The 25,105-nt window shown below is 34.0% G+C and overlaps 1 protein-coding gene across 9 annotated transcripts; it reads left to right on the top strand.

Annotated features, from left to right (window-relative positions):
* The first annotated feature begins 392 nt into the window (after nucleotides 1–392).
* On the top strand, nucleotides 393–25,105 carry LOC115876894 (IQ motif and SEC7 domain-containing protein 1). 9 transcript variants are annotated; one of them, XM_030892932.1, is made up of 8 exons: nucleotides 7,820–8,259; nucleotides 9,469–9,872; nucleotides 18,647–18,895; nucleotides 19,947–21,222; nucleotides 21,282–21,756; nucleotides 21,820–22,014; nucleotides 22,911–23,042; nucleotides 24,361–25,105. In XM_030892932.1, the coding sequence occupies exons 2-8, from the start codon at nucleotides 9,574–9,576 to the stop codon at nucleotides 24,576–24,578; spliced, it is 2,844 nt and encodes a 947-aa protein (XP_030748792.1). In that variant the 5' UTR covers nucleotides 7,820–8,259; nucleotides 9,469–9,573; the 3' UTR covers nucleotides 24,579–25,105. The 9 variants fall into 9 exon arrangements, with proteins under 9 accessions (XP_030748793.1, XP_030748792.1, XP_030748794.1 ...); XM_030892934.1 differs by having other exon boundaries at nucleotides 22,881–23,042; nucleotides 24,367–24,501; XM_030892931.1 differs by having other exon boundaries at nucleotides 7,823–8,123; nucleotides 9,510–9,872; nucleotides 22,881–23,042.

The raw sequence follows: 25,105 nt of genomic DNA, 5'->3' as shown, positions 1-25,105 counted from the left end.
CAAAATTCAAAAGGAATCGAACGACACACTTGTAATGATCATCCAAAAGACAAAATTTACTTTATTATTGGTTAATTGGTTGTGAAAATATAAATTTATTATGCATATATTTTTATTTTATCTTTATTAACTTTTAAAACTCTGAAAATAATCTAAAATATTTAGGGTTATTGAACATATGGCATCCCTGCGAACCATATGCTAGGACATACCTTCGTTACGTCGTTCAGTATGTCTGAGCTTGGATCAGCTCATGCTACCTCAGTGCTACCAAACACAGAAAATTTAATTTTAACATGTTCCCTCTGGCGAGGCCAGTGCAAGTTGCAGGAATAGAAATGACGCCATCCGATTGGTGGGGTTTCATTAGCCAAACAATAACATGGCGCGTTCAATGTGGGTTGTCAATGTGGTTGTCAAAATTATTATCACTGCCGATATGTAGTTGCGTTATTGGCGATATTAATGTTGTTTCTCGGTTAATATCGCGTCATAACGTATGATACAGTTCGTTTGAACAATGTACGTGAAGTTCAAAGTGTGGACAGTTCCATAATATTTGAATTTCAAAGTGTAGGAAGAAACAACAGTAGGAGGTCTTGTTGTACAATGGCTGGGACCGATATTGATATCAATGCCCTTTTGGCACAAAGAGATGCCATTATTCGGGAACAAAACGAACAAATTATTCGATTAAAACGAGAATTGGATGGAGTTGCCAGCGAGCGAGATTTACTCCTTTGTGAGAACAGTAATTTGAGATTTGAGCTAGAAATGGTGGAATTAAAGAGATTGCAGGAAGAAAGGTAACTTTTTATTTATATTCTGTAGTATTTAGTTTATGTCCAATATACCTATATACTACATTGAATAAATCCATAACCAGTATGTAAAGATATTCATACTATCCAAAAAAGGTTAGGTACAAAAAATACTTAACAACAAAGTTTGAACTTGAACTTTAATTTTTTTCCAGCTTCTTATGTATACTTTGAGTTATATAGATGATATACATTTGATAGTTTACTGTGCTTTCTCAATTTTTAAGTCATTGTACTTGATTACAAGTAGCTTTTAATGAGAATGTTTTTTTTATTCACCAAGCACAGATACTTTTAATTTATTTATTGTACTTAAGTGTTTTTATAGATCTAGTCACGCCTGCGCTTCACTAAAAATGTATTTGTTTCTCATGTAAGAATCACCCTTGAAATCACCCCTTATATTACTTTTTTCTCCCCCAAGCTATAAATTTCTCAATGTCTACCTTCCAGTAAATCTAATCCTCTTGGATGAGGTTTTATTTTTTATTTGATATTTATTATACGTGAATATCTCTTTTTTCTTTGGATAAGAGGACAGAAATTAGTTTATTAGTTTTTAGTGAAGATAAGATATATTTAGCCCCATTAGTAACATAATCAATTAGCAACATTACATAGCAAAGTTATCAGCATTTTTCTTAATTATTTTGTTGAATAATAATGTGTTTATGTATTAGGACTTATTTTTACTACTATTTAAAATTACTGGAAATAGACAATATTAAATAAATAATAAATAGGTATATATCCAGATATATCTTAATAATTAATTTATTCGAAGTTTTATTTGTTGGCGAATGCGCCAGAATATGAGAACATTATGTACATTATTAATATATGCATATGACGTCAGGCTCCCAATAAGGAAATTGAATAATTAATTATACTGAAACACCATGTAATTATAAAAGAACCCTTACGCAACATATTCTCCATGAAGACATCTGTGCTTTTAAATAAATAAAATGGGAGTTACACAATTTTTAAAAAAAATCAGCAACATCAACAACAAAGCTCAAAAACCAGATTCATAATTTTTTTACAACACCAAGAAATCTAGGCCTTTAAAGGTGTATAATTTTGACTCTCCATAAAATTTTCTACAAATGCTGAAATTTTCATAAATTTCTGACTGTGATTACTATTTCTCTAAGACCTTTGAAAATGCGTCAAACATAGCCAAAAATTGTCATTTTTTCGACTTTTTTCCATGGTGAAAATTGACGATTTTTGTCATGTCACCGATTTTATTAAAACTGCTGTTATTTACTAATTAACCGACGTAGAATAAGAAAATATAGGCCATTGTAGCCTTACGAGAACGATAATGGATGTAGGTGACGTTTTAACCATCATCAAATATAGCTCATAACAAGGGTCCAAAAAATTAATTTCCTCGCAAATTCAAGATCTCTAAGTCTTTAAAGGGTATATATTATGAATCTACATAAAATTTCCTACAAATGCTGAAATTTTCATAACTTTATGACTATGATTACTATTTTTCTAAGGCCTTTGAAAATGCATCAAAAATAGCCAAAATTTGCAATTTTTTCGATTTTTTTCCATACATATTAGTCGTGAATATTGGCGATTTTTGTCATGTCACCGATTTTTGTTAAAACTACTGTTATTTACTAATTAAAAGACTTATAATGAGAAAATATAGGCCATTGTAGTCTTATGAGAACACTAATGTATATAGGTGACGTTTTAACCATCATCAAAAATAGCTCAAAACAAGGGTCCAAAAAATTAATTTCCTCACAAATTCAAGACCTCTAACCCTTTAAACGTGTATATATCGTAGTCTCTTTTAATGAAGATCCTAGTCACTTAATGAAAAAAACTAACCTAATAACATAACTAAACTCTTAACCAAACCGACGCTTCATGAAGTGACCTAGGATCTTCATGAAAAGACGGAATACCACCTGAGACTACGATATATTATATATTATGAATCTATATAAAATTTCCTACAAATGCTGAAATCTTCATAATTTTCTGACTATGATTACTATTTTTTCTAAGACCTTTGAAAATGCGTCAAACATTGCCAAAAATTGTCATTTTTTCGACTTTTTTCCATCGTGAAAATTGGCAATTTTTGTCATGTCACCGATTTTATTAAAACTGCTGTTATTTACTAATTAACCGACGTAGAATAAGAAAATATAGGCCATTGTAGCCTTACGAGAACGATAATGGATGTAGGTGACGTTTTAACCATCATCAAATATAGCTCATAACAAGTGTCCAAAAAATTAATTTCCTCGCAAATTCAAGATCTCTAAGTCTTTAAAGGGTATATATTATGAATCTACATAAAATTTCCTACAAATGCTGAAATTTTCATAACTTTATGACTATGATTACTATTTTTCTAAGGCCTTTGAAAATGCATCAAAAATAGCCAAAATTTGCAATTTTTTCGATTTTTTTCCATACATATTAGTCGTGAATATTGGCGATTTTTGTCATGTCACCGATTTTTGTTAAAACTACTGTTATTTACTAATTAAAAGGCGTATACTTTTTAATACATTTTTTCGACTTTTTTCCATCGTGAAAATTGGCAATTTTTGTCATGTCACCGATTGATATACCGCTGTTTATACTAATTAAATGGCGTAGAATAAAAAATATAGACCATTATAGTCTTACGAGATCAGTAATGAATGTAGGAGACATTTTAACCATCATCTAAAATATCCCAAAAACAAGGGCCCAAAAATTAATTTAAATAAATTCAAATTTTACATGCCTAATAAAAAAAAGAAGAATATTACTTCTTGCCTGTTATTTATTGCCTAGTGGTTACAGCGTTTATATTTAAAGGTCCACGTGATATTAATAATTGCAATAAGAATAGGATCCTTCAAGTCATTAACCTTTTGATGCAGTTTGGCAAACTCGCCGCTGTAATTGTTACCGTATAGAAAGTGTCGTGTTAATGTTGAATTTACAGTAAGCTCTAGTATAAAAAAACGTGAAAAACATGTTAAATGAATTTCACATTTGCCGGTAGTTAACAGACCAAGTTAATTAGCGATTTGTGTTGTTATTTTCCCCTTAAGATTTCATTTTGATGCTGCAACTGGGAAATCGGCGATTGTCTTACTGGGAACGTCTATTCCGTATGCATCAATAAGCAAAAAATTCTAGGAATATGAAGATCGTAGCTGAATATTAATGGCGCCATTGTGAACCGCGCTTTAGCGTTAGCGTATAGTGTGAACCACGAATGCCGTATTAGTTTCTAAATAAGGGAAAGTGAACGGATATCCTGAGGCGAGGCGACGTAACGTTACCAATTGTAGTACATTTGGGGACTTCTGTTTTTTCTTCGTGTCATAGCACTTTGTATCGGCTATTTTTCGTTTATATTTAGATATACAGGGTGTCCTAGGTTGAGCGTGCATTAGAAGTTTCTAGAGAACTACATTATCTAGATTGGAGATTTTTGCACATCATTGTTTCACAATGAGATCTATCGATTCATTTTTTTTTCAATATGGCGCCACTTCCGGAAGTTGACAGCAATTCCCTGTAAAATTTTATGATTTTTGACATCAAACAGCCTAACGTTAACCGTTTTTGGAGTAAAAAAAATGCCTGTCAAAAAAAATAGTATAGCCTGAACGTCAAATCTAGTGATTACTACAGCCACTGTGACAAAGAAAACGTATGGTGCTACTTATTTCAAAAATTAAATTGTTCGAATGTCATAAATATAATATTGGTCGGAGCTGTCACGGAATTGAATATCACGGAAAAAATTATCATAAATCATTTTTTTTAAATGGAAAGCCACTTTTTTTATTTCACTACTGGAAAGGTTTTTCAGTTCCTGACTATCTGTAAGGAAAAAAAGAAGTACCATCAATAGTACAGAGAAACAAGCCCTATAACATAGGATGCAACATTTTAATGAATAGTGCTTTCCATAAAATCAATAAAATGAAAAATGAAAAATGAACCCTTCCCGGACACAAAGGGTACATTGTGAGACAGGAAATTGTAGAGAGAAACAAGCCCTATAACATAGGATACAACATTTTAATGAGCAGTGCTTTCCATAAAATCAATAAAATGAAAAATATACGTAATAATATACATGTACTGATTTCTTTCGAAAATCGACAACAATGAAACTATGAACCCTTCCCGGACACAAACGGTACATCGTGAGATAGGAAATTGTAGAGAGAAACAAGCTCTATAACATAGGATACAACATTTTAATGAACAGTGCTTTCCATAAAATCAATAAAATTAAAAATATACGAAATAATATACATGTACTGATTTCTTTCGAAAATCGACAACTATGGAAGTATGAACTTTTCGCGGACACAAACGGTACATTGTGATACAGGAAATTGTAGAGAGAAACAAACCCTATAACATAGGATACAACATTTTAATGAACAGTTCTTTTCATAAAATCAATAAAATGAAAAATATACGATTATTAATTATCCTAATGGAAAGTACCCTTTCAAGGCTATTACGGAATTTTACACTGTCGCCATTCGCATTGGCATTAAGATGTGAGTACCAAATTTCAAGAAAAACGATTTACTAATATTCTTAAAAATAGAAACATTTTGTTTTATTTTTATCTGTAGAATCGTCCACTGAACTGAAATTGTTTGTACGGTTAGATTTTCTGTATTTCTTAAAAACCAGGACATGTCTGGGTGTCTGGGTAAATTTGGACGTAGGGGGACCCTATGTATATGCTAAACATTTCTTGGCGCAGTAATAGTTGTTATAGTAAGCGGCATTCAAGATCCTGGAAGACTCCATCCGTAACCTGGAATGGGAATCTTCCAACGGTCTAAGAGACTCGAAAAAGTTTCTCAAAAATCTTTAATTTTTCTTGATTTAAGCAAGAACAATCTTCGGATTGTCCACAGGGTTTCTAACAGGACACTGTCTCCTCAACGAACACCTCAGTAGATTGAAGCTGAGAAACAACGGCGAATGCAGACTCGCGGGGAAAATGAGGAAACGCCAAAACACCTTAGCACTGTGCCATGAACTTTGGTAAGGCTGATGTCGAGGATGGAGAGCTGGCATCTGTGGAGCCGTCTCAGATACTGGACGCCCTGAGACTGTATGATGAGTTATAACTCAATATAACTGAAGAAAGAGGAACACAATAAAATGATTAAATGCGATTAAAAGTATATTACGCTAGAGGTGGGAATTCTAGTTCCTTGGGAGGAACTAGTTCCTTAGTTCTAGTTCCTCCAGAGGAATAGTTCCTTGAACTAGGTCTTTAGTTCACAATAGTTCCCGACTAACATTGACATCCCCCTTGCTTGCTAATGCGTTTCGTTGTCAGTCAGAACTATTCACAGTATGATCTGTATAATTTTTATAATGTACGGAGATATAACGAGACGTGTAATTGTGTATGTTAAAAACATATAGGTAAGTTTTATAGCAGATAAAAAAAATAAAAAAAAAACTCAAATCAGAATTTAAAAAACCATATCACAAATTAATTGGAGCAAATATTACAAAAATTTTACGAAAAATTGCATTTTTCCTCACTTCAAGCTTTTTGTTTTTGTCTAAAAATTCAGAATATCTACTTCGTTTTATAAGATATTTCTTAATTTTAGGGAACCAAAGTGAAACATTCCCATAAAATATTTAAAAAACGAACTAAAAATCAAAAACAGTATCCACGACAATTTTCTGTGGTAATACGCCGCGCCGGCTGCGGCAATAGACAAGGCCGAATCCATCGTCGTCGCCTTGTATTATATCTCGGATCTGCCGACTGAATAGATTCCCGTGAACTAGTCTTTTAATAGTTCCTCTATGTCCTGATCCTAGCGTCAATCGCGCTGGCTGATCCATACCTAAACTAGTCTTTTATTTAGTTCCTCTAGTTCCTTTAGGTCCGGATCCGATAACATACGTCATAAGGCTGGCACTCCCCACTCCTGCCTAGCATCGATCGCGCTGGCCCGATCCGTTCGTACGTAAACTAGTCTTTTATTTAGTTCAGTTCTGTGGTTTAGTTCCTCTAGGTCCGGATCCGATAGCGTACGTCTGGCACTCCCCACTCCTGCCTACCATCAGGCTACGCGCGCTAGCCGATCCGTCGCCGTCGCATATTATTCTATATCGGACACAGTCTCGATCCCGGAATAGGTCCTGAGGAACTAGTCCTTTGAGAAACCAGGAACTAGTTCCTTTCATTCCGGGGTCGGAATAGTTCATTGGAACTAGTTCGTTCACGAACTACACACCTCTATATTACGCTGTACCGTTTGGGTCGCTCTCAGGGGTCAGGTAAAGCGGGTGCATAAGAAGGAAATATATATTAAATTTCAGAATTTTGCCTGAGGCTTACCCCGATCCTGTCGTGTTAAGCCACATCCAAAGTTCCAAACAGACTTGCTTTGATTAAGGTTTGCAGAGCTTCAGCATTTGCCATAAAATAGCGGGCAATTTGTTACAAAACCATATAAATTATATATCACTGTAATCACAAAACTTTAATCTATTTCGGTATTGTAACGGAATTTTAAATTATGTCTTTGTTTTCGAGAAAACTTAGTCCAAACATGAGGAGTATTTTGTTGATGTTTGACCATCAATATCTTAAAAATAAAGAAGTTGTCTAAAAATGTCCTACAATACAGATATAACATAATCCTTTATCTTTAATTTCCTTCTTCATTTGTGTAAAAATACCTAGCCAATTTTACGTAAAACGTTAAATGCCGAACGCTTATTTTGCTACTTTTTCGGACTAATGATATGGACTCTTAACCCTCTTCCTAAACATTCTACATGGGTTGGTTGTTTTTTTTGGTGTGAATTCGTGAAAAATGGTCATCGATCTCGGACACTGTAGGTTGTGCAAAGCCGAACTTTTCACCCACACCTCCGCCGATAGTTTTATCGCTTGTTTGCCGTCTTCAAAGTTGCTCGAGCGCGTCATTGTTTCCTACGCGAGTTCCACCAAGTCCATGGTAGCCGCGACATAAGCCGCGAGTTAGTGCTGGCCGCCGTCGTCGAGGAGCTGCACCAGCTCCTACCTCATAGAAAATAACTAGATATATGATGTAACGCAAGGTTAGACTGGACGCTCGGATCACATTTACTTTTCGATTCTAGCGAAGGCAGTTTTGTTTGGCATTTCTGGCCGGTGGCTCGCGTCGGGAGCGACAAGAAAAAATAACACCGGGAAACATGGCAGACGCAATTCCAGAGTCCCCGAATCGCGTCGAGTTTATTTCCGGGATTGACAGCAGTGCAGTTTAATGTGTGGGTGAACCTTAAATAAGTTTCGTGCTAGTTTACCGCGTTCAAAGTACATTTTTTTATTGCCACTTCCTCCGCGGTTTACTTCCAAGTTACTTTACGATTTTTTTCTCTCGAATTTCAGTTCGAAACAAGCAAGGTTACGAATTTTTCTTTAAAGTGCAGCAATATGTCTGTGGCAAAAATATGATTTTATAAAGAAACTTTCCTCTATGAAAATGGCAGTATTTATCACTTCCGTCGACTTTTTATTTGTATATAATTAGCGACGTATTTTACTGCAATATACAGGGTGCCAAAAATTAGTGTACCATACTTCAGTGGGTGATTCTACAGATAAAGATAAAACAAAAAGTATACCCTAAAATGCTTCCCGAGGTTGTTACAATCCTCGGAAGGCTAAATAAAAATAATATGGTATTTTGTTTATTTTTAAGGACATTAGTGAACCGTTTTTCTTGAAATTTGATATTCTTACATACAGTTTATTGCCAAAACAAATGGCGTTAATGGTAAAAATCCATAACAGTTCTGAAAGGGTACTTTCCTTTAGCGAAGAGGGTAATATTTAGTGGTACTTTCAGATCGATTTTAGTATTAGCGAAATCATTAGATGTAACGACATTTTTGACATGTAATTAGTGCGATCTACAAAAATTACAAAATGTTTCAAATGGTGGCTGAGAAAGTTTCAGGAAGCATTTGTTTTCTTTTTATCTGTAGAATCATCCACTGAGTTGGTTACACTGTTTTTGGCACCCTGTATAACTGTTCTTTTCTACCGTATGTCCCCGAATGGTCTTTACAAGAGGAAAAACTTTTTATTATTGATATTCTAAGAAAAAAGCACAAAAATTTTTGCTTGTTCTAAAATGGTTAATCCAGTTTAGACTTTTCCAAATTTTCATACCGTTTTAGAGAAAATTAAAAAAAAAAACATGAAAATATCGTTGAATGGTGTTTCTACGATTTTGACTAACGTCATATTTTTTGCTGTTGTTATAGTAGATATCACATTTTCCGATAACTATTATCACCCTTTTCGTAGTATTGAACTAAATAAATTTTTTGCTTCTTTTTACATTTTAAAACAGAAAAAAATATGTTAACTAAAATTCTATCAAAAAATGAAAACGAAATTATATTACATAGTATACTTTTGATTTTTAGGACTTGAAAATGAAAAAATTAAATTTTAGTTTTTTTTTAATTTTCTCTAAAACGGTATGGAAATTTGGAAAAGTATAAACTGTATTAACCATTTTACAACAAGCAAAAATTTTAATAGAAAAAAATAAATGCATTTTTCCCAAAATGTCAATAATAAAAAGTTTTTCCTCTTGTAAAGACAATCTGGGGACATACTGTATAATAGTGAATAAATAATAGCTATGCAAGTGATACAAACGAGATAAAAACATAAGTTGCGAGTGTTAAACAATCGAGTCCCGTCATGAGGAACCATCTGACACCTTCGCCCGCACCCCCAGGTGCCAGCGTCTACCACCAGCGGTATCTACCTTCCAGTAGCAGCGGTAGCAGGCATGCCAGTCCAGCAAGATCAGGACACACTGTCACCACCGTTAGCGATGTCTGCGACAGGACTATGGTTAGGGTTAAACGGTCTGGAATACAGCAGGAGCGCATCAGGGTCGTTTGTACCACCAGACGGCAGCATATTAGCAGGCTAGTGACCGTGTCAGATGTCTGCCACTCTCTACCACCCTTCAGGAAGCACGTGACTGTTATCAGGTTAGCACCAGTGGCTCTAACCTCTCTGAAAGGTTTCCCTTTGTTGCTTTTTCAGGTCATTTACTTATTAGGATCCGTAGCTATTTGTTTTCGTGTTTTTAACAGCCCTGAAACCATACATACATAATTAAATCAAGTACATAATCAATGCTGATACGGTTATCGTATGAATCACGACATTTTTCGAGTGAGACTCTTGTTACAGTGGGTGGATTAGCCGAGAGAAGCTTCATATTTCGCTGTATTTAGTAGAAATTACAAAATCCAAGGTTTATTATAAAGTAGAGCCATAGAAATACGAAATTCGTCATTGTTATGTATATAGGTTTGAAAAGTTTCAAACACCACACGTACGTGTTTCGGTTGACAATTGACGCAGAACCACATAAACGGTACTTCATAAAGTGACGTATGCCCGTGCTTTAAAGAGGTTACCGCTTTAAAAGCATATGCGCTGACCTCAGTTCCAATTATTATTATTTGTTGACTTTATTTCATTTTTATGTGCGTCCATATTGGTTCGTCAGAATTCAGTTGGATAAACCGAACTTGCGCTGTGCAAAAAAAAACATTATTCTATAATACGTCCATCCTTGAAGACAGCTGGTACTAATCGTAAATGATGATGAGTCACCCGAGCGCAATAAAATTAACAGAATATGAAATAAAGCCAAGCTGTTGTGCCTTTAAAACGATATTCGCGTTTAACCCATAGATGTTTAAACAGAATTATGGTAACTGTTACAGTATGTTGCAAAGATGGCAATAAGAAGTTCCACCTTTAGTTAAATAGGCTAATTGGCTATGCAAATTTTACTTCGGCTGGGTCAACCCTTGTGTTAACAGACTGGGTCAACATGGCTTGTTCATTGCGGTTAAATTATTTTAATTGTCTTTATTCCTTGTTCTTTTAAGGAAATTGCTTGGATTTTTCTAGGGCATCTAATGCTTTTTAGATTTTAAACAAAATGAAATGAAAGAATCACACGGGACAGAATTAATTTAAAAACATTTATCCATTTATGTGGCCCAGTTCGTAAACAGCCTATAGAAGCAAAGTTTGCAAACGCCACTTATATCAACACATGCCTATTAATTCCTAAATCAGTACAGCGACTATGTACTTAATTTTAATTACAAATGGCTGAACTCGATTCATTTTAAAGAGCTTGTTGGCTTTATTCAAATTCAAATTATTTTAGCGATGCTTACAGAACTACATCAATATAGGCTTATTTGTTTAATATGTTTGCACTTATTTTTGGGGAAATACAGTTTAGAGGTATGTGAAAGTTAGCATGTTTTCGCTAAAAACTAAGATACAGAATGCTTGACTCTTAGGTTTTCTTTTTATAAAGTCGAAATTCAATCAATAACCCATTACCCTTGTTTGTTTTCTTTTTATTGGCATCTATTTGAAGATAAATTTTCAATCAGGCAGAAACCTTTTCCAATATCTTTCCTACAATAATTCTAAAAATAGGTTAATGATTGAATCTATTATCTGCCGGAGATAAAACTGATTCAATTAAAAGTATATTAGGAGTGTTAAAATTCTAGATTAGATTAGATTTTTCGAGGTGGCCTTCTCATATTTATTCTGGTCTTCTTCATCTTTAAGAGGACCACAATAGATATTTGTGACTGAACCTTCCATATAGCTCTTTGCCTACGCCTATTACAAAGAACCGTAGATTTGCCAGTAGAGTGCAAAAAAATCAAAAAATCGATTTGAAATCAATTCAAGTTGATGTTTTTGATTTAAATCCATGAAATCAAGTTGATTTAAATCATTGCACCCTGTTTGCCAGGCTGTGACGTATTACATCTTGGAACAAAGAAAATCTCAATGTTTTCAGGTTAATGATTCCTTTTTCGCTCCAAATTTTGATCTCAGACATAAAAGAAATATTTTTGAAAAGGTCCAGACGGTTCTTTTAAGGATTGATAAATAATCTTGAATTTTACCTGGGTCTTTTTCGAGTACACCTACGACAATTCACTGTACCCATGATAATAAGAATAAAGTCCGAAGTTCTGTGGTTGATTTTGAGTCTCCTTTGTTTTTGTAAATATATCACAATTAAGGATTCAGGAGCGTCAAGTGAGAATGATACTCTCCGTTTTTAAGTATCTATTTAAAGTCTCTTGTTGAGATAAAACAGAACTGGAGAAAGTCGTTTGAACTGTATTAGGAACAGAAATAAACGTAAATAAAACAACACGATCTAATAAGTAATCTAAAAGGTTCAACAACACTCTTAAATAATAAAAGTACGTTTATTTCTCTTATGTTTTGTTCAATTAATCTATGAAAGTGAAACTGCGACATCTTAAAATTGTTTTCTATCGCTTTGAGAGTTTCCACTGAAAAGTTTTGGTAAAAGGCCAAATCGAGTGGGTTTTTAATGGCGCTAGTTAAAAAAATTACTAGAGCATGTCGTTTGTTAATGCAGAAAAAAAATAAATGCTCAGTCTAGAAGTAAATATTGCCAGTTAATTATGGTTTATGAATAAACAACTGTTGGTAACTGTAAATAAAAGCTCATATAAACCTTACACATATATTTTGTATAAGCATAAAAACATGACTGATTTTTTTTAATTTTAGCAGTATTGTATGTATAGTGTTTTAGATTAAAATGTCATGTTCTATATTTCCTGTTAATGATTTAAATAATGAGGGTAATTATGGAAAAACTGATTTTAACAGCGCTAAAGATAATTTGTGAGCAAAATGGTATAATTTCGTTTCGATTTTATCAAGCTTTCTCTTTTATGGTATATTTATGCATAATTCTGTGTGGGTTCGTATTTTTTAAGCAAAATCCGACAATATAAAGGTTTTCAGTATTGGATAACGCCAATAAAATATGTACATAATCAGTAATTATCGATATTTATTAGGAAACTAATTTTCAACAAGGAAAAGACTGGCCTCTGTGTTATATATAACATTTTGCAAGGTTCTGAATAGGTATAGGATTTTGAACATATACAGGAGGGCAAAAAAGTGTGATTCTAGAGATAAAATGATATATACTGTGATAGAAATTTGGAAAGAACAAAAATGGAAAAGGCAGAAGTTAGCTTAATCGACATACAGTTGTTTCAAAAAAGGTATTAAACAGCCTTAACACCAGCATATTTTCTGGCATTGATTATAGATCCTCTGGAATAAAAATATATCCTAAAATCAGAAGACACTAGTTCCGCACTAAGAGTTTGTGAACAAAATGAATTCACACAAATTACTTCCCTTAAATCGGTCCAATATTTTAATACATTATTGAAGTAGGTGTACATATGTGTTATAATCTTTACAATTGATTTATTAAAAGTATTTAACGTTACAACAGCAAGTGTAACATTTTATTTGATGAAGAGATATAAAGTATATTTGTTATAGAAATAATTTTTTATAACTTCTACAGATAATTTTCGATTTATAAGTTGATTTTTAGATTTAATTCCATGATATTAAAATACATTTTTACTTACTTAATTTACTGTTAATTCAAAGGCGATCAACTCAGTATCAATCAATTCGAAATTGGTGAAAGAATGCATAGAGAAGCTGAATAAATTAGGCAAAGAAAACAAAGTCCTCCTACACTGGGTGCCTGCTCACCAAGGGATAGAAGGCAATGAAAAAGCAAATAATCTAGCTAGGAAAGGAGCGAACACTCCGCTAACTGGACCAGAACCGTTCTGCTTTCCAAGTGGTAACCAACTCAAGGCGGAACTCAAGAACTTGGAAGATTCCATCCGCAACCTGGAATGGAAATCTTGCAATGGTCTAAGACACTCGAAGAAGTTTCTGAGGGCTTATGATCAAGAAAAATCACAGATCTTCCTGGGTCTGAGTAAGAACAATCTTCGGATTGTCACGGGGTTTTTAACAGGACACTGTCTCCTCAATGAACACCTCAGTAGATTGAAACTAAGAAGAAACGGCGAATGCAGATTCTGTGGGGAAGATGGGGAAACACCAGTACACCTCATCACTGAGTGCGCCGAGACGACAACCATTCGTGCCATGAATTTTGGTACGACTGATATTGGAGATGGAGAACTACCCTCTATAAAACCGTCCCAGATACTGGCTTTTGTCAAAGCCCTGTGACTGTATGATGAGTTATGATTCAAGAAAGGGGGACACAATGGATCTGTAAGGTCGAAGTGATTAACCCCCCTCCCACTCATTCTAAATTCTAAAAATTCTACTGTTAATTCCCTAATCTTACCCTAAATGCATCTTTTTTCCCTAGTTAGCCCATCCCTAGTTCAAAATTCGAAATGATTCGACCAGTTTAGCAACAATTTAGCTGGATATTGTTTCGTTAAACAATACCAAGCAGAAAAAAGAAAAAATGATATGAAATAAATATGCTGTTTCACGTTACAATTTACGTCAGTTGTTAGTCCTCAAATATGTATTTTTAGATCAGCCACTGTCTTAATTGCCACCTTCCATCTTAATTAAATAATTTGTGCCACTATTCGCACCACACAAAATGGTTTCATGAAAGTTCTCAGACGAATGAATGGCAATAGGTAATTGAATTTTGATTTATGAACAACGCGTAAAACTAACGTATGTGCCGTGTCAAATAAACATCGTTTTAGTGGGTGGTCTATTTAATAGTAAGTGGAAGTGTCAGATGGGCGTCAGTTTTGAATTTCTTTAAATTAAAAACATTTTATAATAATCGCACAATGAAATTTCAATTTCATCACAGCCACAAACTAAATTATCTCTTTTATCCATATATTTTATACTTTACAGCTATACCATAAGCAACTGTAATTTAAATAACGGTTTTACAACTACTGATAAATAAAAATAAAATCATATATATCTATATTTTGTGAAAGATTTACAATCAAACTCAAGTTATTATAGTTTCAAGGATTTAAGCTGCATTGTTTGTTTTATTTTATCTATCCCCTATTTATTTTACCTACTTATTAACTGTTCTTAAGTACATGATAGTTTTATTATGACATTTCAAGGCTGTTCAAAGATTTTATTATTAACGAAGTTCAGAGATTTTTTTTTAAATAATCAAAATTTTTATATATTTATAGTAATAATTGGTTTAATAATTGAATAATACCTGATATTGGCAGATATATTTATCTTAAAAGTTGGCTACTTTCTCTAATTATATGGGGATATTTTATATCTATTGAAAACTAATCGATTTTATATAGATACTGCTATTTGGACAGGAAAAAAGTCGAACCGTGACTTTGCTTTCATTGCTTTTTTTCTATCGATTATGAAAGTAAATTTTGACGTGGTAATTATCCAGTTCATCTATTTTCGCAGAACGATTTTCAGAAAAAAAGTAAAAATTTTTAGAAGGTTTGAATTTAGAGAGATAAATATTTCAAGCCAACTGAAATTCCTGCCTAAATTCGGGCAGAATTTTACTTAAATACCGTCCAAAAGTTGTTCGATAATTAGTTTTAATATTGGAAAAAATCTCATCCCTACACACAACACACATGCCTAAAAAATATGATATTTATATTGGAGAAAATTTTGAGGATAAATAAATTATTTCTTCAATTTGAAAAATATCTAAATAATAACAAGAGATTGGCATCAAATCAAAAGTTAAAATAAATATTGATTGTAATTTTCTATTAAAATTTGCTATACCTACTGATTTTTTACTATTTCCTGAAATATAAAATTCCTGTTGATTGTTAGGGAATTTACAGAAAGGAACTAATAAAATTTCTAACGTGAATTTTTGGCTATTACCGCCCGTATATTTTTATTTTTCTATTTTTATGTCTTGTCATCTGGTTCCTATTAAATAGTTCACTGAGTTAAACCAACTTTTTTATTTTTGTTCAGGCGTAAATTATAAAATTCAATTCTTCATTTTTTTACGCAATAATAAATTATTCTGATTTTTTAGGACAATCTAATGTTGATTTTCAGTACTGTTGACACGGTAGTGCAAAAATATAATAGTACGACAGTACTAATATTGACAAATACCCAGATATTATTAAGCTTGATTCCATACTCTTAAATTCGAATTAACTATACGCGCGATGGGCCAAAATCTGGTGGGGCAGGGCAGTGAAAAGCAGGTGTTTAGCAATCTCTTCGTGGCATGTGGTACAGGGCAGATGTTTCTTAGGGCCTGATACAGAAATTTCTTTTGTATATACAGAAAGAATCTTTACTATTCCTCAGATTATTTATTTCGTTTTTTTTTCTATCAGAATTTAGTACTATGCTGTATCAAAGTCCAGTCATATATTTCACGCATTATGTACGTAAAAACTACTAACCCATCATGATTTTTTTTGTGTACATTGAAAAAAAGTAAGTAATATCAATAAAGAGCATTTGAATTCGCTGAAAACCAACCAATACTTTGAATTTAAACGAAGAAGTGAATGATAATAGACGGTTATCTTAAGTATTAATATATTACTGTGTCGTCTTCCATGTTTGATAGTAAATTTCAATTTTAATATGTTAAAATGGCAGGTACGGTAAGTCTGTAATAACCATTTTTTAACTAATGTAAAGCAGCGTTTATTTTAATCAGATTTTTTTATTTTGGTGAGATTTTTTTTATTTTAATCAGATTTTTTTATTTCTATCAGTTTTTTTTCGGATTTTTTTATTTTGGTGAGATTTTTTTATTTTAGTCAGATTTTTTTATTTTAATCAGATTTTTTTAAATTTTAATCAGATTTTTTTATTTTAATCAGATTTTTTTAAATTATAATCAGATTTTTTTTTATTTTAATCAGATTTTTTTATTTTAATCAGATTTTTTTATTTTAATCGGATTTTTTCTATTTAAATCGGATTTCCAAATAATTAACGACTTGTTTCCAATTAAAGTTCTATCTTAAATGGGCTAAATCTTGGTAATTCTGCCAAATATCGATAATATTTACATTTCTACGGCGTGTGTGTTTTTCCACATCGTTCACCGATATATTAAGGTACATATATTATTCTGTAAATTTTGCCGATGCCGCTATTTCCGCAAAAGAGTCGCCCGCTAGTTCAAAGGGATTTTGTTTGGAAATGATCATGACTCTGTCTTCAGTCGAGAATAAAATTAGTACCATCTAATGTTCAAAGTGCAAATTACTTACTGCAGATCAAAATGTTGTAGAAAATTTGTGATAGAAATTTGGAAAGAACTAAAAGATAAATTGGAGAAGGCAGAACTTAGCTTGATCGACATACAGTTGTTTCAAAAAAGGTATAAACCCTATAAAACACCAGCATATTTTCTGGCATTGATTATAGATCCTCTGGAATAAAAATATAACCTAAGATCAGAAGACACTATTTCTGCACACACAAATTACTTCAAAAATCGGTCCAACATTTTAATAAATTAAGTAGGTATATGTGTTATAATCTTTACAATTGTTTTTCGATTTATTAAAAGTATTTAAACGGTACAACAGCAAGTGTAACATTTTTTTGATGAAGAGATATAGAGTATATTTGTTACAGAAATGGTTTTTTATAACTTCTACAGATATTTTTCGATTTATAAGTTGATTTTTTTAATTTAATTCCATGATTAAAATAAATTTTTGCTTAATTAATTTACTGTTAATTTCTTACTCGTACCCTAAATGCATTTTTTTTATTTGAAAGACATACTTTGATAACGTAAAAAAGTGATTCGATTGTAAAAAATCTAGTCCGCACTGTATACTGTTCTTGGTAAGTCGAGATCGAAATTTAAAGCACATTATCGGAAAAGACACCTGAGGGTCTTTGGGCACACATGCCCGCCGAACACATGATTTCGGTCCTGTCAAAATTCGAACAGCTGCTGCACCTTCTATTTTTTCCCTCTTCCTTTCGCTACCTGTGATTTAGTACCATCTCGATTTTGGGTGCCTGGGTCCCTTCCATCAACTCAGTTCCTTAACTGCTTCCTTAGGGATAGGAAGTTCCTCTTGTGTTATCTGATTATTTTATTTGGAAAGGGTGTAATAGATATAGACTGTGCGGTGTGTGTTTATGTGTTGAAACAGTTAACATGATTATTTGTATATCAGGATTTCTTGTGGGAACGTAAGTTATACTGTTTTTTTTTTATAGTAAATAAAAATACTTATCGAAAATTAAATCTAATGATATCTAACGAAAATAGTACCGTGTTCTGCGAGCGCGTTATACCAGAATGTGGAGGTTTCTAACGCTGCTTTTACTTTCTTGAAGGTCGTTCAAACTTCCTATTTTTACGTCGTGATATAAGATCAATTTTGCTGGGAGAATTACAAGAAATGGAGTCTTATAATCGAAGCGGTATTTAGTACAAGGTACATAGATACGCAAGATAGCTTCGGAATTCTTATATATTGCGCATTGTAGCGTATCCTAGGATCGCCCCAAGCCATGTTCATTATTTTAAACGAAGAATTATATATTTTTTATTTAGAATTATTAAGTTTTATTTTTTCTTGCTAATGTTAGTTGCGATGAGTGGAATTTTATGGCAATCGAAGCATTCCTTTATTTATAGTTTGCCGTATGTCATAAAATTATATTGATAAGAATTAACAGAAACAAGGTACATTAGTACCTATTGCTTGTCTGCGACTGTTCTACCTTATAATATTACAATATCGAGCTGCATTTATGTTTTCTGATTATTCAGCATATCTATAAGTGAATGTCCTTAGTTAACCAGCTCGTGTCGTTATAATAATGAACGTATCGCGATGGGTTGGTGCGTGTCTAAATTGTACTTCTGTTTTAGTTTCCCACCGAAAATGGAGCGGTCGCAGATCGCAAATACCCTCGGCTCTTCGGACCATATCCAAGAACAGACGTACATCCAGGCGCCAAATTTCGTCCAAACTCAAAATTACACAACTCCAGCTGTCAGCCCCGTCTATTGTCGACCCTCTCCTAACAACCCCGGCTATGTGTCTGTAGTGCAGCCCCTTCATAAAAAGGGATCCTTAAGGAACGGCGATGTTCTGAAGCGTTCGAGGGTTCAAACGACGTAAGTACAATTTAAAATTGATTTTTTAATCTAGGGATTTTCTGCTACAAAAGCAAAGCGCTCGAAAAAAGATTTTATAATGGTATAGAGTGTACCCGCGACTTCGTTCGCGTCGAATTAATGGTGATGATAAAGCAAAGCAAGAATTTCCATTAACATACAAACTGGAAAAAAATTTCTCACATTTATGTCAGCATGAGAAAAAACAATATGGCAATATTATTATATAACTTGGTAATATTTGAGGGGTAGTTTCATCTCGTTGGAATTTGACTTTCGAAAAATCCGTTTGCCAAAAATAAGCTTTTTACGTCAAGCAGTTTAAGCAGAATCCTGGTTAATCAATTACCCAACTTTTTGGAACACCCTGTATGATTTTTTAAAACAATTCAAAATATGTAAAAAAACAAAATAAATTATGCGTGTTCAAGCGTTTTCCCGAATCGTGATTACTCAATGGTCATATTTTATGAAACACCCTGTATACATTTTTAAAAATCTTAAAATATATAAAACAACAAAATAAAATATACGTGTTTAAGAGTTTTTCCGAAAGACTCACCGGTTTTTATATAAAAAATATTCTAATATTTGAGGGGTGGTTTCACCCCCTTAGAATTCGAGTTTCGAAAAATCCCTTCTTATCGAACCCTCTACACCCTAAAGTCAATCCGTTTTCCAAAAATCAGCATTTTACGGCAAGCGCTTTAAGTAGGATCGCCCTGTATACATTTTTAAAAAATCTTAAAATATGTAAAAAAACAAAATAAAATATATGTGTTTAAGCGTTTTTTCGGAAACTTGACCGTTTTTTAAATAAAAAATATTGTTATTTTTGAGGGGTGGTTTCACCCCCTTGGAACTGGAATTTCGCGCAAAATCCATTCTTATCGAACCTCTACACCCTAGAATCAACCTGTATGCCAAAATTGAGCTTCTTACGTTGAGTGGTTTGAGTAGGTTGATTATCAGTGAGTCAGTCAATTAAGGATTTTATATATTAGTATAGATATTTTAGCCATACAAATACTAATTTTCGATGTTTTTTTAGGTACGAGCTGTCACAGGATATTTTAGATAAGCAAATAGAAGTACTTGAGAGGAAATACGGCGGAGTAAAAGCTCGCAATGCAGCTCTTACAATACAGAGGGCTTTCCGAAGGTACACGCTGCTTAAAAAATTCGCCGCTATCACTGCAATGGCTAAAGCAGAAAAAAGGATCAGCAGAAGGCTTCCTCCGGCCACCGAGGAAGCAAAAGGTCCGCTGGAGGCCGAACAGCCGTGCGGCGAGTACATGCGGCAAAGTTTTGAAGGCCACGATTGCAATAACGTCCGAATTCTTCCAGTAAGGTCCATGTCGTTACGGGAAAGGAGGAACATCGATAGCATGTCGATTCCTCGGAGCCAGTCGGGGACTCCAACTGGCTGCTGGGAGAATTATTCTTCGTCTTCCTCCCTCCAACACTATTATTCCCCTGCCGAAACCAAATCCGATTCCCTCGGGACCCCGGTCACCACCAACCCCAGTTCTTGCAGCACGTCAACCACCGGTTCCAATGGTTATATGCGCACACGAAGTAGTTTAAGCAATAGGAAAGTACCTCCAGAAGTTCCCAAGAGAACGTCCAGTATTACTTCCAGGTCCATGGAACCGGGTAGGCACAAATCAAACGGATTATCCAAAACGGCAGAGAACGGATCCTTGTCCAGCGTCCAGAGCTCTGGCAGTGACAGCAGCATCTCAACAGAAAGAATCCAATGCGAATTTTCCGGGTCTCCAATCTGGAAACGGAAAGGAAACAATATGTCGGAGTATGCTGAACCCACCTTGGAGACTAGCTTAGGAAATTTATCAAATGCCAGCTCTTCAACCTACACGCTGGTAGAGAGGTCGTCGGACCAGCAAGGGGCTCAACAGAGCTACAAAATATCAGAAACGATCCGGAAACGGCAGTACAGAGTGGGACTGAATCTTTTCAACAAGAAACCCGAAAAAGGAATCACTTACCTAATTCGTAGGGGCTTCCTAGAAAATTCCCCTCAGGGCGTCGCGAGGTTTCTCATTACTCGGAAAGGCTTGAGCAAACAAATGATAGGAGAGTACTTGGGCAACTTGCAAAATCCTTTCTGCATGGCTGTTCTTGAGTGTTTCGCAGCTGAGTTGGATTTGTCCGGCATGCAAGTCGATGTGGCTTTAAGAAAATTCCAGCAACATTTCCGTATGCCTGGAGAGGCACAAAAAATCGAAAGACTCATGGAGGTATTTTCGCAACGGTACTGCCAATGTAACATCGATATTGTAGCAAGGCTCCGTTCTCCAGATACAGTAAGCAACACCGGATCATCACCCGAATCCTTATTGATTTATTTGTTTTTTTTTTTCAGATATTCGTCTTGGCGTTTGCAATAATAATGTTGAACACCGATCTGCACACCCCAAACATTAAATCCGAAAGAAGAATGAAGTTAGAAGACTTCATCAAGAACCTGAGGGGCATCGACGATTGTGGTGATATAGACAGCGACATGCTGACTGGAGTCTACGAAAGAGTCAAAGCCAACGAATTTAAGCCTGGGTCGGACCACGTCACGCAGGTGCTCAAAGTTCAAGCCACCATAGTTGGAAAGAAGCCCAACATGGCACTACCTCACCGCAGATTAGTTTGCTACTGCAGGCTGTACGAGATTCCCGATATTTATAAGAAAGAAAGACCAGGCGTTCACCAAAGAGAAGTGTTCTTATTCAACGATCTTCTAGTCATAACGAAGATCCTAAGCAAAAAGAAATCTTCAGTCACTTATACCTTCAGGAACAGTTACCCTTTGTGCGGAATGGTCGTCACCCTATTCGAAGTTCCACGTAAGTTGGTATAAATTAGCTATTCAAGCAGGTTATATATATATTTTTCTTTTTTTTTTTTAGATTATCCCTATGGTATTAAACTTAGTCAGCGAGTTGATCAAAAGGTTTTAGTCACTTTTAATGCTAGAAACGAGCACGATAGATGCAAGTTCGCGGAAGACTTGAAAGAAGCCGTTAGTGAAATGGACGAAATGGAGAATTTGAGGATCGAAGCGGAATTAGAACGACAAAAGTCCAACAGAGGAAACCGATCTGGTAAGTTTATTATAGAGTTCTGCTAAAGATATAAATCTGCCATTCTGTGACAAATAAATAGAAAAAATAATTAAATGGAATCAGATATAGAGTTGAAATACTGTAAGGTCTTCTCTGTATTTTTAATTAATATATTTCAGCTTTAAGTATGCTTAATGTGCCAAAACTGAGTTTGCATGCCAAATTATATGCTAATATGAGTCTGGAACATAATTATATTTCCTTGATGTCCATAAATTTGAAATAACATACACAGTAGGGTGCACCAAAAAATATTTCTTTTTTTTTGTTGCTGTGAAAATATCGTTCACGAAAAAAAAATCTGATAAAGTTTGAGCTCTTAATATTAATATTAAGTGGTGTCTCATCGCGATTTTCTAGTCCCAATTTAAATAACACTGAAAAAACATTGTTTTTTTTTTTAATTTTATTGCTTTCTAACAAATCTATTTTCAAAAGATATGATTTTTTCATTTAATCGACTCGTTTGAAAGCTATTGAAGGTGTAGCAGATTTAGTTAATAAAAAAAATTATAATCAAGAAAAACAATTTTTTTGGTGCACCCTAATATACAGTGTTAGAGATAGTCTGATCAACTTAAGCTTTGACTAATTAAGATATAGTTCATGATACAATAGATTGCATCACAAAAACTTTATTTTTTCAACAAAATATAACATTTTATCACACAAAAATTATTATTTTATTCAAAATATCAACAACTAAAATCAAATTTCATATGTGGCAACAAGTAAAAAAAAAATAAATTAGTTTAAAACATTGCTAAAAATATAGCTTTTAGTCTTTAACTAACAAACTACTTTACGCCTAGTAAGTGAATCCTTACACTAGAAATGTATTCCAGGAACAGAAAATAGAGATAGTGGTGTTGCAGATGTAGAAGTGTGCCCTTGCCAGTGTCCCTGCTCGCAGAATCCAGCCATGGGCCCAGCGGACAGTTGTACTGATGACAACCAAATAAAAAGATCAGCTCTGAGTAATTCCTTGTTGGACATCCACGAACAATGTAAGTAGAATAGCCTCTTTGTCAATTTTTAATTTACCAGAGTGTTATTTAAGTATGTAAATTAACTTTCTCTGTTAATATTGCTGAAAAAATCACTTCCTGATGGCGGGATACGTACTTGAAAAACGCTCTGTGTGTAACATGCCCCTTTGTTAGTGGCGTGCGGTTAATTTTTTAGCTGGGGAAGCGATTAGATAAAGGTGTTAAAAAAAAGTTGAAAAATATTATTGTATAGGCTTGGTGCATTCTCCGCCGGTGCTGCTACCATCGGAGAATATTCTAAACAGCGGACTAAACAAATTAAACGAGTTTACATAGCGAATACACGAAAAAATTGACATATAACACAGGTCTACAAAAAATTATTTTTTTTGCTGCTGATAATTCCATGTTATAATTTAATTAACTAATCCTCAAGTAGTCATTTACTATTGAGGGTTGGAACCTTTGGTATTACACAGCAAAATAAAAACACTAAATCACCACAATACACCAAAACACTTTTACTTTTACACTGGACGCGCGTTTCGCTAACCATGTTAGCATCATCAGCAGATGATTATAAACTAAAGTACAATCTACAAGTTGAGCGTTTATATACTCGCTCAGTGGGCCCCGAGTGGGCGTGGCAAAATCTAGCCAACCGAGTCAGAGCCAACTGAGCGTGACAGTTAGATTTCCGCCACTAGAGTAGTAGGAACAAAGAACTTGAAGGAATTGGACCGTTGACTCTGTTCATACTATCTTTACATTTATTAATTCTGATGCTTTCATATGCTGTAGCTGAGTGTAATGGATATTCTCCTTCACTAGTTGAGAAATTAATTAGAAAACGTAGGTATAGGTTAATAAAATTCGACTTTTCAAGTGGAGAAAGATACGTCTAAATATTTTTCGATACCGTTTGATAGAGAGTTATCCCGTGGTCTAAAAGGAATTTTTAAGAATGTCAATTATAAACTTGTGTATAGTGCTAATAATAAATTACAATTATTAGGTAATCCAAAAGGTAAAACACCTACTTTAGTTTATAATCATCTGCTGATGATGCTAACATGGTTAGCGAAACGCGCGTCCAGTGTAAAAGTAAAAGTGTTTTGGTGTATTGTGGTGATTTAGTGTTTTTATTTTGCAGTCATTTACTACTTGAGGTTTAACTTATTTACTCATGATTTATGCCATACCGAGCGCTACTGTCGACATTTCAAAAATCAACTGAAATGCGCCAAGCCTATAACTACAGGCATTTGAGATTATTATAATCCACTACTAGAAAAATTAATTTAAAATCTTGTATATTGTACTGACTTTAGTGTAGTTGCAGGAGATAAAGCCCAAAGACGCGGAAGTGTTGGATCCTTGGACAGCGGAATGTCAGTTTCTTTCCAGTCAACGTCTGCTAGCAGTTGTTCAAGGTCGGACAAATTAGCAGGAAAACAGACTAAAGCGAATATGCACCATCATCAGGGCTTTTTAGGCGGCCTGTTTAATAAGCGCCAAACGGGCGGTGTTGTACCTAAGTCAACTGAAGTATAAATCAAAAACCGATTGATTTCAACTGCAGTGTTAAAAAGGTACCGTATGGCCATGGATAAATATAAAAATATATGTACAACAGGGTTGGCACATTTCTTTATTTCAATCTGTTTTTTTTTGTTTTTTTTTTAATTATAATAAAATGGGAGAAGATATACCTGCTGAATCGTTAAGCAGTAGGCAAAATTGGTCTCCGTTGGATTAACAACGCAGCGGAGTTTACAAAAAATAACTATTTTATTTTCTAGATTTTTTTTACAGTACAAGTGGCGAATTATCCAGAGAATTTTTTTGAAGAAATTTCAATATTTTTATCAACAGTTCATGTGTAATAATTTTAGAACAGTGTTGGCGAAATCAAGTGTTTTGAAATTACATAAAACTGAACTGTTTTTTTTTTGGTTTATTGTTTTTCCACTCACATGCGCTCCAGGGTTCCTATTCTTGACATCATTCGCAACTTTGCTTATACTCATTACACGTATTGTTATACAGCTTTCTGGGAGATGCGAGTGGTTAAGAATAAA

The sequence above is a fragment of the Sitophilus oryzae genome, unplaced genomic scaffold, assembly GCF_002938485.1.
Source record: "Sitophilus oryzae breed Bouriz unplaced genomic scaffold, Soryzae_2.0 scaffold_1440_pilon_pilon, whole genome shotgun sequence".
NCBI lineage: Eukaryota > Metazoa > Arthropoda > Insecta > Coleoptera > Curculionidae > Sitophilus > Sitophilus oryzae.
Note: the sequence above shows the minus strand (reverse complement) of the source record. Positions and strands in the feature narration are given on the sequence as shown.

Excerpts from the sequence above, each read along its gene's own strand:
- LOC115876894 (XM_030892931.1), top strand. The coding sequence starts at position 9,574 with ATGAGGAACCATCTGACACCTTCGCCCGCACCCCCAGGTGCCAGCGTC. Across the intron at positions 9,873-18,646 it reads AAGCACGTGACTGTTATCAG|TTTCCCACCGAAAATGGAGC; the intron begins GTTAGCACCAGT and ends CTTCTGTTTTAG. Across the intron at positions 18,896-19,946 it reads CGTTCGAGGGTTCAAACGAC|GTACGAGCTGTCACAGGATA; the intron begins GTAAGTACAATT and ends ATGTTTTTTTAG.